Genomic DNA, 15,818 nt, shown 5'->3' with positions numbered 1-15,818 from the left:
TGCTTGGTGTTCCCAGCCATGCCAAAAAACCTAGTGCGTTATTAAGCAGTCTTTGGAAGCGAACACCCATGACATCAGTTTTAGGTGGAAGATCATGATCAACTTGAGCGTGTAGGCACTGCTCGCCTATATAAGCCTCCCAGCCGTTGCTTTGAGGAAACGTGTGGATTTTTAAAATGTCCCTTATCCGTCTTTTAAACCCATGTGGTCTCAAATGATGACAGCCTGTGCCATTGTTTTTAGAGACTGGCCAAGTGGGGGGAAACCACAGAGCCAGCCGTACATACACTCACACAGTCACACGCACTCTCCACTGTGATTTTTTTACACAGATGTATTTTGAGGAATAATGACGGGGTGAGATAAGGGGGTACTACCTCCTTCCCACCCAAAGCCTCCCTCCTTGCTTCCCAGAGCTCCCCCTCACCCCTCCCCTCGTCAGGGGGCCAGACCCCCCCACTCAGAAGGCCATGCCAGCTGCTGCCGCTCGCTGTTGCACCTTGTTGAGATCTGTCGCCTGGCAACTGTCGTCAGGGTTGGACCACGGCGGAGCTGAAGGAGCACTCCGGGGATCCATCACCATTCACTCCCTAACACCACCCCGCTGAATCCCCCTCCCCGAGAGAAACCCAAGAGGAAGCACTCAGCAAAGGGCAGGAAGTTTTATGCCGGTCTCGAAAAATAATGGGCCCATTATTATTAGAATATATATATTTTTTATGAGTGAGAAAGATCATTAATTTAGTAATTGAAATACTTGCTCAAGTTCTTTATAAATATAATAATATCCGTCTGTGTTGTTTTGACCCATAGATTGTCCTCCAGTTCAAATTGACTTGGCGCTCCGGTACCGCATGCCTTAGCAGAGAGAACAGTCGGTGACATGGGTGACTGGAGTCTTTCACAATTTCTTGGGCCTTCCTCTGACACCCCCTAGTATATATAACCTGGATGGCAGGAAGCTTGGCCCCAGTGATGTACTGGGCTATACGCACTACCCTCTGTAGCGCCTGACAGATGGATGCCAAGCAGTTGCCATAGCAGGCGGTGATGCAACCAGTCAGGATGCTCCCGGTGGTGCAGCTGTAGAACTTTTTGAGGATCTGCAGACCAATGCCAAATCTTTTCAGTCTCCTGAGGGGGAATGGGTTTTGTTGTGCCCTCTTCACGACTGTCTTGCTATGTTTGGACCATGATAGTTCGTTGGTGATGTGGACACCAAGGATCTTGAAACTCTCGACCCGCTCCACTACAGCCCCGTCGATGTCAATGGGGGCGTGCTTGGCCTGCCTTTTGCTGTAGTCCATGATCAGCTCCTTTGTCTTGTTCACATTGAGAGAGAGGTTGTTGTCCTGGCACCACATTGCCAGGTCTCTGACCTCCTCCCTTTAGACTGTCTCATCATTGTCAGTGATCAGGCCTACCACTGTTGTGTCGTCAGCAAACTTAATGATGGTGTTAGAGACGTGCTTGGCCATGCAGTTGTGGATGAACAGGGAGTACAGGAGGGGGCTAAGAAAGCACATCAGCGTGGCAGATGTGTTCTTACCTACCCTTACCAACTCGGGGCGGCCCGTTAGTAAGTACAGGATCCAGTTGCAGAGGGAGGTGTTAGATTATTGATTAGCTTTGTGGTCACTATGGTGTTGAACGCTGAGCTGTGGTCAATGAACAGCATTATCACATAGGTGTTCCTTTTGTCTAGGTGGGAAAGGGCAGTGTGGAGTGCGATTGAGATTGCCTCATCTGTGGGTCTGTTGGGGCGGTATGCAAATTGGAGTGGGTCTAGGTTTTCCAGGATGATGGTCTTGATGTGAGCCATGACCAGCTTTTCAAAGCACTTCATGGCTAAGCGACGTGAGTGCTACGGTGTGGTAGTCATTTAGGCAGGTTACCTTCGGTTATCTTGGGCTCAGGGACTATGGTGGTCTGCTTCAAACATGTCGGTATTAAATACTCGGTCAGGAAGAGGTTGAAAATGTCAGTGAAGACACTTGCCAGTTGGTCCGCACATGCTGGTAATCCCTCTGAACGGGTATCTTGGAGATTGTATATCTTGGTTAGTTTCTTTTAACGTCTACTAAGTGCAAGCAGTGTTATCCTAGCTATTTTGTCTCTGAATTTAAGGATTTCGCCCGCACCCATCTCATCCCTTTTGACATGGTCCGACCTACCCTAGAAAAGCTTATCTGTACTATACCTGCACTCTATCCACCTCCACACAGACCTAGTGATTTAAGTGGAGCTGCTGTGGAGGGTTTGGGGAATTGTTACCTGTTTGCGAGCAAGGTCAGCAGTCCTCTGTTGACTCAATTTGTGGAGGAGGGGTGGTAGTGCCTCGGTCCCAGAGCCCTGGGGGATTAGGCTCAGATCATTGGACAGATCGCACACACATCCCTCCCCATCTCTGGGGTCCCCTGCCTCCCACTCTCTTCCTAGCACAGGCTATAGCGCTAACCAACCCTAGACCTCTCTATTTACACAGGGTGGGAGGAGGGAGGAAGGAATGAGAGAGCACAGAATGAGCCATTAATCATATAGAAAGATTGAAGTGTGGAATATTTTGTGTTTTTTTTTGAAGGGAGGCTTTTGCTTATCACCAGATTACTTGAGCAAAAACAATGCTTTTTACATGATTATATTTTTATGTTAGATGCTTTTCAGGTCCATCTTCCTAGTAGCCATTAGGCCAGTGTTCCTCAGTCCTGGTCCAGTGGACGCAAAGCATGTACAGGTTTTTCTTACCTCAGTACAAGGAAGGAGGGAAGCAATGGAAAAGCGAAGGATGGATTTGAAAGTATTCCAATTGGCCTTTGTTATAAATAGAAATAAAGCGGTCATTCCTCAAATGGGAGTCCTGGAGGAACGGCATTCTTGCCTCTTCTAAGCCTAAAGAAAACTGAAAAGGGTCTGGGCGTTGGTGTCAGTTGCCATAGCCTAGCTCAAGACCAAAAATGTAAATTGGGCAACAACAAAAAAGTACCCTCAAATCATTCCAATCCCGATTAAAATGCCATGGCTTTTTAGCTGACAGGATGGCTGGGTTTAGGATAGAGGTCGATCGATTAATCGGAATGTCCGATTAATTAGGGCCAATTTCAAGTTTTCATAACAATCGGACATGGGTATTTTTGGACACCGATTTGGCCGATTTTATTATTATTTTCTTTACACCTTTATTTAACTAGGCAAGTCAGTTAAGAACACATTCTTATTTTCAATGACAGCCTAGGAACGGTGGGTTAACTGCCTTGTTCAGGGGCAAAATTACAGATTTTTACCTTGTCAGCTCGGGGATTCAATCTTGCAACCTTACGGTTAACTAGTCCAACGCTCTAACCACCTGCCTTACATTGCACTCCACGAGAAGCCTGCCTGTTACGCGAATGCAGTAAGAAGCCAAGGTAAGTTGCTAGCTAGCATTAAACTTATCTTATAAAAAACAACCAATCAATCATAATCACTAGTTAACTACACATGGTTGATGATATTACAAGTTTATCTAGCGTGTCCTACGTTGCATATAATCGATGCGGTGCACATTCGTGAAAAAGGACTGTCGTTGCTCCAACGTGTACCTAACCATAAACATCAATGCCTTTCTTAAAATCAATACACAAGTATATATTTTTAAACCTGCATATTTAGTTAATATTGCCTGCTAACATGAATTTCTTTTAACTAGGAAAATTGTGTCACTTCTCCTTGCAACAGCGTCAGGGTATATGCAGCAGTTTGTGCCGCCTGGCTCATTGCGAACTGTGTGAAGACTATTTCTTCCTAACAAAGACAGCCAACTTCGCCAAACGATGATGATGATACAAAAGCGCATTTGCGAAAAAAACCACAATCGTTGCAGGACTGTACCTAACCATAAACATCAATGCCTTTCTTAAAATCAATACACAGAAGTATATGTTTTTTAACCTGCATATTTAGCTAAAAGAAATCCAGGTTAGCAGGCAATATTAACCAGGTGAAATTGTGTCACTTCTCTTGCGTTCATTGCACGCAGAGTCAGGGTATACGCAACAGTTTGGGCCGCGTGGCTCGTTGCGAACTAATTTGCCAGAATTTTATGTAATTATGACATAACATTGAAGGTTGTGCAATGTAACAGGAATATTTAGACTTATGGATGCCACCCGTTAGATAAAATACGGAACAGTTCCGTATTTCACTGAAAGAATAAACGTTTTGTTTTCGAGATGATAGTTTCCGGATTTGACCATATTAATGACCTAAGGCTCATATTTCTGTGTGTTATTATGTTATAATTAAGTCTATGATTTGATAGAGCAGTCTGACTGAGCGGTGGTAGGCAGCAGCAGGCTCGTAAGCATTCATTCAAACAGCACTTTCGTGCGTTTGCCAGCAGCTCTTCGCTGTGCAGCAAGCATTGAGCTGATTATGACTTCAAACCTATCAACTCCCGAGATTAGGCTGGTGTAACCGATGTGAAATGGCTAGCTGGTTAGCGGGGTGCGCTCTAATAGCGTTTCAAACGTCACTCGCTCTGAGACTTGGAGAAGTTGTTCCCCTTGCTCTGCATGGGTAACGTTGCTTCGAGGGTGGCTGTTGTTGATGTGTTCCTGGTTCGAGCCCAGGTAGGAGCGAGGAGAGGGACGGAAGCTATACTGTTACACTGGCAATACTAAAGTGCCTATAAGAACATCCAATAGTCAAAGGTATATGAAATGCAAATCGTGTAGAGAGAAATAGTCCTATAATTCCTATAATAACTACAACCTAAAACTTCTTACCTGGGAATATTGAAGACTCATGTTAAAAGGAACCACCAGCTTTCATATGTTCTCATGTTCTGAGCAAGGAACATAAACGTTAGCTTTCTTACATAGCACATATTGCACTTTTACTTTCTTCTCCAACACTTTGTTTTTGCATTATTTAAACCAAATTGAACATGTTTAATTATTTATTTGAGGCTAACTTGATTTTATTGATGTATTATATTAAAATAAGTGTTCATTCAGTATTGTTGTAATTGTCATTATTACCCCAAAAAATTTACATTTGTACGATTAATCGGTATCGACTTTTTTGGTCCTCCAATAATCGGTATCGGCGGTGAAAAATCATAATCGGTCGACCTCTAGTTTAGGACCATGTGGAGCATCGCTTGGAGAGCAGCTGCCAGCCTGCGTGCCTTTTTGTCTCACTTTTATAAAGCAGAGATGGTGCCAGTTTGCGTTGCTGGTCAGCTGATTGCTTTGAATTTGATGTTGGCATTTCAACTCGGCCTTGTTGTTGTAATCTGATAGTCAGGGGTTGATTGAATTGGGAATTGGAAGGGTGGGGGAGCCCTTCTTTTTGGTGACCATTCGAAACCAAAAGCTATTTAATTGCTAGTAAAATAGAGGTTGTGATAGCTGTATGACAAAAAAAAATCTCATTAATTTGCCTAGTAGGCTAGTGCAATTTTGTTTTCAAGTATTGGTTGAATAACTTGCTATTTAGAACATTTCCCCAAAATACAAGTCCTGCTTTTGGCTAAATGACTAAAATGTAAATGTAATAGGCTACAACAAATGTGCATTGTCATGCAGTGACAGAATGATAGGCCTCATTGAGGTGATGCAAATCCTTAATGATTACTTAGTTGGGCTAACTTTTTTACTTCTTGCTGTATGTCTACTTCATCATCATCCTCGGCCTGCATCCCTGCTTGTCCATCTTCCTCTATTAAAATGTGATATTCTTACAGGTTAATTTCGCTGGCAAAATGTCATTAAATATTGCTAAGTTATTTAGCTATAGAGTGGATGTAGGGCTGTGTTTTCAAAAAATATATAATGTCCACCCAGATTATGCAACTACTGCGTAGGCAACACAATAATATCAGACAGAGCCAAGCTGTCCCAGGGAAAAATGTGTGTGAGCTGTCCTCTCGTTGGCTACTATGTTACAATCAATATTCTCGGAGCTGCCTTGTTGATACAATGCTTCCCTTCTTTGGAGAATAATGCAGACAATCAAATGCAAAAGTGAGCAGGAAGCACATGAGACAATATGGTGGGAAGCGCAGGAGACAATGACACTGTCACTTTATTTTAAGAATGTGAAATGTCAGAACTCGTTTTTCAACCACTCCACACATTTATTGTTAACAAACTATAGTTTTGGCAAGTTGGTTAGGACATCTACTTTGTGCATGACACAAGTAATTTTTCCAACAATTGTTTACAGACAGATTATTTCACTTATAATTCACAGTATCACAATTCCAGTGGGTCAGAAGTTTACATACACTAAGTTGACTTGGAAAGCAGCTTGGAAAATTCCAGAAAATTATGTCATGGCTTTAGAAGCTTCTGAAAGGCTAATTGACATAATTTGAGTCAATTGGAGGTGTACCTGTGGATGCATTTCAATGCCTACCTTCAAAATCAGTGCCTCTTTGCTTGACATCATGGGAAAATCAAAATAAATCAGCCAAGACCTCAGAAAAAAATTGTAGACCTCCACAAGTCTGGTTCATCCTTGGGAGCTATTTCCAAATGCCTGAATGTACCACGTTCATTTGTACAAACAATAGTACGCAAGTATAAACACCATGAGACCACGCAGCCGTCATACCGCTCAGGAAGGAGACGCGTTCTGTCTCCTAGAGATGAACGTACTTTGGTGCGAAAAGTGCAAATCATTCCCAGAACAACAGCAAAGGACCTTGTGAACTGTTGTGTTTTTGCAGTTTGCACCTGTTTCAGGTGGGATCAGACATAACAGAGATATATAACTTTATACTCAGATCTTTCTTTGTATTTCTCTTTAACTTTCATTTGACCTATTTTTCCCACCAACTGTTCTTGATTGATTTGAATTGTTGACCTCAAACCGAAACTGTGTTTTCATGTGGTGCTTTAATGAGTTCATACTGTAGTGTCACAGGTATACGAGACTTCACATACTTTTGTGGAGGAGGAACTAAAGTGAATCCTTAGACCAGTCAAATGTGTGTGTGAGTATGTGTACATTAGTGTGTGTGTTGACTCTAAAGCACTGCAAGAGGAAGTTCACTTGGAGCAGATTTTTGTGCAGAGCCCTTCAGACAAAAGGGGGTCCTCTCTCAACAACTTTGGCCTCCCTCTATCCGAAGAGGAGGATGCATTTTTCGAGAAACTCCCCAGATGTGAAGTGAGGCAATCTCCTGTGCTCTCGCTCTTACTCTCCTCTCTCTCTCCCCTCTCTCCTCTCTCTCTCGTGTGGGCCAAAGGGCGTCTCATCTATTATTTTTCTGCAGTCTTTTTAAAAACATTGCTTAGCTAACCATGCAATCCCTCCAGTGGATAACATCAATTTTTTCTCAGTGTGTGTGCACGTGCAAAAACCTAGTTTGGTAAGGAATTCCAAGATTACACCCAACTAAGCTGTTTTAGTTCATCACTTTTCACTGTGAATTTTATTCTACTGTATTCAGGGATCAAAATTAACATTTTTCATTGATGGCACTGGTGCTCCCAACTTAAAAAAGTTAGGAGCACAACATAAAACGTAGGAGCACCAGAATTTTTTGGGGGGTTTTAATCGATTGAGATATAGCCTATAAGAATTCTAGCAAATGTTGAGCCCTACAAACTAATATGTAACCCTGTAAATACATTTGTGTATCATAAAAAGCTAACATTTTGATACAAATACCTGTCATTGAAATGGATAAAGTAATTTGTGGAATATTAGATTTCTACATTACCGTAAAACTTAAATTAACTGTACCCAAATGGGTAGAAAATGGCAGATTTGGGCTAATAAGATTTGGGCTAACATAGTGGCTGTACATTAACATGCTGTACATGACGTCTGGCTCTGCGCTTCACAGCGCTGTAATGGGTTTTGACTGACAGCCGTTCTGAAGCGGGCGACAAGAAGTTGCCCCATCCCTCCAGGTAATTGGACAACTTTTGCAAATGTTTTGTTGTCTGAGTGAGGGAAATGCTGTAAATTAAGATGACTATGTATTTTGAAATATGAGACATTGAGGATTATAATACATTTATTTACTTTGATGTAATACCAGCAAGCCAAACACCTGTGTGTGTCATGTACAGTGTCAATGATGACTATGTTTGATGTACATTTACAAGATGACATGGCGTCGTACCCTAGGTTGTTCTGAACAGAATGAGCCAATGTTTGTTTATTGTGAAGAAAATTAGCTGCAGCACATGCAAACATTTCAATTCCCATAAGTGTAGAGAGATAATTACCCGGGCATTAATTTGCTTAAATCACTGAACATAACAGGCACTCTCTTATTAGAGACGGGTTTCTATTTGAGCCATGCATCTATTTCCTTAATGCATACAGCTTTTGTTCATTTGCATAGTTACTTATTTGATTCCAGCATTCACATCCAGCATTTTAATCAAGTTTTCTTAATTTCCTGCATTATGTTATCATTTACACACTGTATCACGTCCTTGACAGAGTAATTATTATCTACTTTGACTGCATTTTTTGTCAGTTCATACTTTCGCCACTAGAGGGTGATCAGCTGATATCAAGGGCTCTGTACTCCCGAAGTTGACTGTTTTTGTGCTTGATTAGACTAGCAGTTTTCAGCTGTTAGCAGCCAATGGCTAGCAGTTTCTTACCATTGTTTCCAGTAATTTAGCCTATAAAGTCTAGTGACTGTGGTTAGTATTTAGTCATATATGCGACGAGTGGCTGCACTAGAGCCCTGACTGTATTAGCTTGTTCTTAATTGTGTACAATCAAACAACAGTATCTCTGGAAACGCAAATCCTGTATGCTTTCTTTCAAATTAATTAAATTAATAGATTTGATAGATCATAAAAATCACGGCTCATTGTCTTTAACTTTTGGCTCGCTCAAGTTCATTGCCTCTGAGCTAACCTGGGGTCGATCTAAAAGAAAACAAAAAAAATATATTTTGGCACGGCATAAGGCTGTCATGGTCATTAGCCAAGCACGGAACGCCCACACTCCTGTTTGATGCTCTGTCTCTGTCTGAGCTGGTGACACGTGTTGAGTGAGCTGAGCTGAGAAGCACTACCTCAGTGCGGGGTCTTATTAAGCATTTTGTTTCAATGTAGATTCACTGACTTGTTTGTCAAAGACTACGTTTGTTTGACGAGTATTACACTATCTGGAGTAACTCAATTACAGGAAAGACAACTTAGTATACAGTGAGGGGAAAAAAGTATTTGATCCCCTGCTGATTTTGTACGTTTGCCACTGACGAAGAAATTATCAGTCTGTAATTTTAATGGTAGGTTTATTTGAACAGTGAGAGACAGAATAACAACAAAAAAATCCAGAAAAACGCATGTCAAAAATGTTATAAATTGATTTGCATTTTAATGAGGGAAATAAATATCTGACCCCCTCTCAATCAGAAAGATTTCTGGCTCCCAGGTGTCTTTTATACAGGTAACGAGCTGAGATTAGGAGCACACTCTTAAAGGGAGTGCTCCTAATCTCAGCTTGTTACCTGTATAAAAGACACCTGTCCACAGAAGCAATCAATCAATCAGATTCCAAACTCTCCACCATGGCCAAGACCAAAGAGCTCTCCAAGGATGTCAGGGACAAGATTGTAGACCTACACAAGGCTGGAATGGGCAAAAAAAAAGAAATCGCCAAGCAGCTTGGTGAGAAGGTGACAACGGTTGGTGCGATTATTCGCAAATGGAAGAAACACAAAAGAACTGTCAATCTCCCTCGGCCTGGGGCTCCATGCAAGATCTCACCTCGTGGAGTTGCAATGATCATGAGAACGGTGAGGAATCAGCCCAGAACTACACGGGAGGATCTTGTCAATGATCTCAAGGCAGCTGGGACCATAGTCACCGAGGAAACAATTGGTAACACACTACGCCGTGAAGGACTGAAATCCTGCAGCGCCCACAAGGTCCCCCTGCTCAAGAAAGCACATATACATGCCCGTCTGAAGTTTGCCAATGAACATCTGAATGATTCAGAGGACAACTGGGTGAAAGTGTTGTGGTCAGATGAAACCAAAATGGAGCTCTTTGGCATCAACTCAACTCGCTGTGTTTGGAGGAGGAGGAATGCTGCCTATGACCCCAAGAAAACCATCCCCACCGTCAAACATGGAGGTGGAAACATTATGCTTTGGGGGTGTTTTTCTGCTAAGGGGACAGGACAACTTCACCGCATCAAAGGGACGATGGACGGGGCCATGTACTGTCAAATCTTGGGTGAGAACCTCCTTCCCTCAGCCAGGGCATTGAAAATGGGTCGTGGATGGGTATTCCAGCATGACAATGACCCAAAACACACGGCCAAGGCAACAAAGGAGTGGCTCAAGAAGAAGCACATTAAGGTCCTGGAGTGGCCTAGCCAGTCTCCAGACCTTAATACCATAGAAAATCTGTGGAGGGAGCTGAAGGTTTGAGTTGCCAAACGTCAGCCTCGAAACCTTAACGACTTGGAGAAGATCTGCAAAGAGGAGTGGGACAAAATCCCTCCTGAGATGTGTGCAAACCTGGTGGCCAACTACAAGAAACGTCTGACCTCTGTGATTGCCAACAAGGGTTTTGCCACCAAGTACTAAGTCATGTTTTGCATAGGGGTCAAATACTTATTTCCCTCATTAAAATGCTAATCATTTTATAACATTTTTGACATGTTTTTCAGGATTTTTTTGTTGTTATTTATTCTGTCTCACTGTTCAAATAAACCTACCATTAAAATTATAGACTGATCATTTATTTGTCAGTGGGCAAACGTACAAAATCAGCAGGGGATCAAATACTTTTTTCCCTCACTTTACAGTCATCCTAACGTGTGAGGATGAAAGTAAAATTTTGCAATGATTCATCATTTTGCATATTGAACTTAAACATACACTCATTATTCCTTACGTTATCAGTGACATAATTAGTTTCTCTCGACCGAAGACCATCCATCATTTGGAATTATCCTTAGCAAACACATCAGCCCTGTTATTGGCAGCCATCCCCACTATATACCCTTCTCTTTCATTAGCAACACAGCTAGCCCATCGAGTTGCCGTTCAGTGCTACTTCTGCCTGCCTATACAGCTGCCAGCTGACTCATACCTGAGATTCAGTGGGCAGATTGACCCCCAAATGAGCAGACGGGCAGGAGTGTTCGACTGGTTTGACGTGCAGGTAACCAAGTGCTTAGACACACATGGCAGATACTGAAGACACAGTACCAGTCAAAAGTCAAAAGCAGCCAACGAGTGTTCAGCATATGTGGGAACTCCTACAAGACTGTTGGAAAAGCATTCCAGGTGAAGCTGGTTGAGAGAATGCCAAGAGTGTGCAAAGCTGTCATCAATTCAAAGGGTGGCTACTTTGAAGAATCTCAAATGTAATGTATATTTTGATTTGTTTAACAGTTTTTTTTGTAACTACATGATTCCATATGTGTTATTTCATAGTTTTGATGTCTTCACTATTATTCTACAATGTGGAAAACAGTAAAAATAAAGAAAAACCCTTGAATGAGTAGGCGTGTCCAAGCTTTTGACTGGTTCCGTATGTCTGAGTTACCTCAGAATTATCTCAGACATTCTCACTCTTCAGACATGTAGTGGCAGTCAAACAGGTGAATTTAGGACACAATGCTAATGTCCTTTAGACATTTGGACCTAGAGGCTTATTTTAGTTTGCCTACTGATGTTTTCTTTTGGGGATGTCCTGACTGATTCTAGAGAGAGAATTTATGATGACCTACTTGTCAAGTGTACCAGACAGTTAAACCCCCCCCCGTCTTTCAGAGTTTGGGAAGGCCGTTTCTCTGAATGAAGTGTCTCTGGTTTGGAAGCTTTTGTGGTGGTGTAGGGGCGCTGGAACCTCAATGTACTGAGCAGATCCCCAGGGTTTCAGTAATGTAGCCTATGAGTCTAGTGGCTGTGGTTAGTTTAGTAGACAGTGATGGAACCTATTCAGCACTCTCAAGGGTGAGGGTTTTGGGTTGTACACTTCTTCGGTTGTTCGAAACATTTGTCAAATGGCTTTGATTTAGTGGCAGCAGATTTTCCAGTGGACTCCCAAACGAAAAGACCCCATCATAAAATAATTAGCAGTCTTTTGACGGAAAGAAAAATACACCCCCCCCCCCCATTCTCGTCCCTTATGAGCTTGAGTGCCAGTAGGAGGCTAAGCAAGACAGCGAAGTCCCCCCCACATGGCCACCCCCCCACTGGAGAAATGGGGATTAAATCCTCTCCTTTTCCTCTTTTTTTCTCCTGAAAAGGAGGAGGATGGGGTTGATGGAGCCTTGGTGGGGGGGTGGAGGAGGAAGGGAAGGAAGGAAGGAGGGATGGGGGGTAGTAACACCTCCCTCTCTGGCCCCTAATCAGCCAGGCAGCCTCAGCTGCCCTCCTCGGATCCCCTGCCAGGGTCCCTATCATCCTCTGATCAAATATTAATGTACTCTACTCGGTCTGCTCACTAATCCAAAGCCAATTAATATTATCTGTCAATTATTTACAGATCCGGAGGTGCGGAGGCGATTCCCCGAAGACTACATCGACCAGGTTCGGAATGCATAATTAACTTCTTCTTTTCTCTCTCTTCCTCTTTCACCCTTACACCTTCCTTCCTTTTTTCACCACTATTTATTTCTTCCTTTCTTTTGCCTTATGTACCCCCCCCTTCTTTACATTTTTTTTCTCTCTCACTTTTCTTGGTATGGTCTATTTTGATTCTTGCTGTTTGATGTCGTCTTTCTTTGTGTGTGTGCTCATCGGCTCCTTTTATTTTTAAACGCCTGCCATTTTGGGGTCTTTTTTTTATGGGCGCACCGTGGAAAATGGGACCGATTGGCGGTTTGACCCCCTGTCTCTCTGTGTGTGTGTGTGTGTGTGTGTGTGTGTGTGTGTGTGTGTGTGTGTGTGTGTGTGTGTGTGTGTGTGTGTGTGTGTGTGTGTGTGTGTGTGTGTGTGTGTCTGTCTTTGTTACCTGAAAAACTACACTTCTACTGTGTACTGGGACACGACGGACACATGCAGCCTCATAAATGAATTTTGGCTCACAAAATACAAATAATAAAGCTAAATAATTAAACTTGATACAAACTTGACAAAAAAAAAATCTTTGTTTTTGAGAAATTGCAATTTCTTTTTTGAAAGAGAAGAACTTTGTTGGTTTTTTGCTTTCATGGTTTGTTTGTTTGAGAGCTTTAACTTTCTTCAGACAACAATGCATCTTTGTTGTTTGCGGTGTCTCCTGTTTCTGTGGCTTCGTTTGTGACTTCGCCGAGGTACGAGAGAGTGGGTTTCGAGCTCCTCTCCGTTGAAAAATTGCGACGTCAGTCACCATAGCCATATGCTTCCTTGATATATTCATATTTAGCATATCTCTGAAATCTTGTCAGCCTACACAGTGTATATTTGCACAAAAACAACTATTCTGTAGATATTTTGTTGTTTGCTTATTACACAAAGGATTACATGCTGTTGCCTGTGAAAAGGTAATTTTGACTAGAAGGAGGGTGCATGTTTTCACTAATTTAAAATGAATTCCTTTCATTTCTCAAGCATCCCGGACTGTGTTAAATCAATGGCGTATTGACCTGGATCCTACGCATGTTACCATAGAGCTGTGCCCATAGAATCCTCAGAGGTAGCAACTGGAACTCATTGTCCTGTGTGCTCTTTAAAGAGACGAAATGCCAAACATGAATTCAGGTTGCCCTGTTAGTTGGGAAAAAAACATTATATTAACCAAGAGGGACACGCGTACACGTGCACGCACGTAGGTGCAAACACACACGCTCGTGTAGGTACACACACACACTCAAGAACACACACTCTAATCAACTAGCCTTGTTTATTCCAAGCATAGCAACCTCCCTCTATCCTCTCTTTCTCTAGTGCTCTTTCCCTCTTGTGAAATTATTTGAAGCAGAAGAAAAGCAACATTCTTTGTTGTTAGTGGATGTTTCATCCCGGGCCACCTTTGTTCCGTAGTCCGTACAGTAAAGAATCTGTCTCGAAAACCGGGCCTATGTTGCTCGTAGCTCTAGGAATGGATGGGGGAAAGAGAGAGAGGGTGATGAAGACAGCGAGAGAGTAAGAAAGAACAAGAAGTAGAGAGGGAGAATGTTAGAGAGGAGAGATGTTAGGTAGAGAAAGAGTACGAAAACAAGTAAAAAAGAGAGGAGGGCTAATGACGGCTAACCCTTTGGCTTCCCTTGAGCCGCGATGCCACACTCCTTCTCTCAACACCCTCTTTGTAGTTCACAGAACGACAGAGGAGCAAGGCACAGGAGAGTAGAAGAGAGAGAGAAAAAGAGAGGGAGAAGATGAAAGATGGCTGGAACAAAAGAGGGTTAAGCTAGTACCAATCACATTCTCATCTGTGGGTTCTTAATTATGTACCCCCCCCCCCCACCGCACCCAGCCCAATGGGCAACACACTAGAGTCTTTACATCTCTGAGCATATCTTCTATAGGCATCAGTCAAGTTTCAGCTGGGCCCTCAAGGACATAGGGTAGATCTGAAATGGAACCCTTTTCTCTATGTAGGACTACTTTTAGGTATCAGTCACCAGTGGTGTAATCTACTTAAGTCGTTTTTTTGGGTATCTGTACTATACTATTTATATTTTTGACAACTTTTACTTCTCTACATTATTAAAGAAAATAATGTACTTTTTACTCCATACATTTTCCCATACACCCAAAAGTACTCGTTACATTTCAAATGCTTTAGCAGGAGAGGAAAATGGTACAATTCACATACTTATAAAGAGGACATCCCTGGTCGTCCCTCTGATCTGGACTCACTAAACACAAATGCTTTGTTTGTAAATTTTATTTATTTAACTAGGCAAGTCAGTTAAGAACAAATTCTTATTTTCAATGACGGCCTAGGAACAGTGGGTTCAGGGGCAGAACGACAGATTTTTACCTTGTCAGCTTGAGGATTTGAACTTGCAACCTTTCGGTTACTAGCCCAACACTCTAACCACTAGGCTACCCTTCCGCCCCAAATGATGTCTGCGAATGTGCCCCTGTCTATTAAAAAAACACCGTCTGGTTTGCTTAATATAAGGATTTTAAAAATATTTATACTTTTGTTTTAGAATTTACATTTACATTTGATACTTAAGTATATATAAAACCAAATTGCTGCAGGGACTTGCTTCCATTCAGCCACAAGAGCGTTAGTGAGGTCGGACACTGTTGTTTGGCGATTTAAGCCTGGCTCGCAGTCGGTGTTCTAATTCATCCCAAAAGGTGTTTGATGTTGAGGTCAGGGCTCTGTGCAGACCAGTCAAGTTCTTCCACACCGATCTCGACAAACCATTTCTGTATGGACCTCGCTTTGTGCACAGGGACATTGTCATGCTGAAACAGGAAAGAGTCTTCCCCAAACTGTTCCCACAAAGTTGGAAGAACAAAATCGTCTAGAACGTCATTGTATGCTGTTGCGTTAAGATTTCCCTTCACTGGAACTAAGAGGCCTAGCCCAAACCATGAAAAATAGCCCCAGGCCACTATTCCTCCTTACCAAACTTTACAGTTGGTACTATGCATTCGGGTAGGTAGCGTTCTCCTGGCATCCGCCAAATCCAGATTCATCCGTCGGAATGCCAGATATGGACGTTTGATTCATCACTCCCAGAGCACACGTTTCCACTGCTCCGGAGTCCAATGGCGGCGAGCTTTACACCACTCCAGCCGACTCTTGGCATTGCACATGGTGATCTTTGCCTTGGGTGCGGCTGCTCAGCCATGGAAACATGGCCGAGGTTCTGGACTGCGGACCGCCGCGGGAGGTTCTGGACTGCGGACCGCCGACAAACAGTTATTGTGCTGACGTTGCTTCCAGAGG

The 15,818-nt window shown here is 42.7% G+C and overlaps 1 protein-coding gene across 4 annotated transcripts in view; it reads left to right on the top strand.

Moving 5' to 3' along the window:
- LOC106562885 (DENN domain-containing protein 1A) overlaps window positions 1–15,818 on the top strand; it is a 280,022-nt gene that overhangs the window by 40,511 nt on the left and 223,693 nt on the right. For all 4 annotated transcript variants that reach the window (XM_014127956.2, XM_045689822.1, XM_045689820.1 and 1 more), the window contains exon 3: window positions 12,471–12,514. In XM_014127956.2, coding sequence (XP_013983431.2) covers window positions 12,471–12,514 — 44 coding nt within the window. The remainder of the gene's footprint in view (window positions 1–12,470; window positions 12,515–15,818) is intronic.

Source organism: Salmo salar, chromosome ssa11 (genome assembly GCF_905237065.1).
Source record: "Salmo salar chromosome ssa11, Ssal_v3.1, whole genome shotgun sequence".
Taxonomy (NCBI): Eukaryota; Metazoa; Chordata; class Actinopteri; order Salmoniformes; family Salmonidae; genus Salmo; species Salmo salar.
Note: the sequence above shows the minus strand (reverse complement) of the source record. Positions and strands in the feature narration are given on the sequence as shown.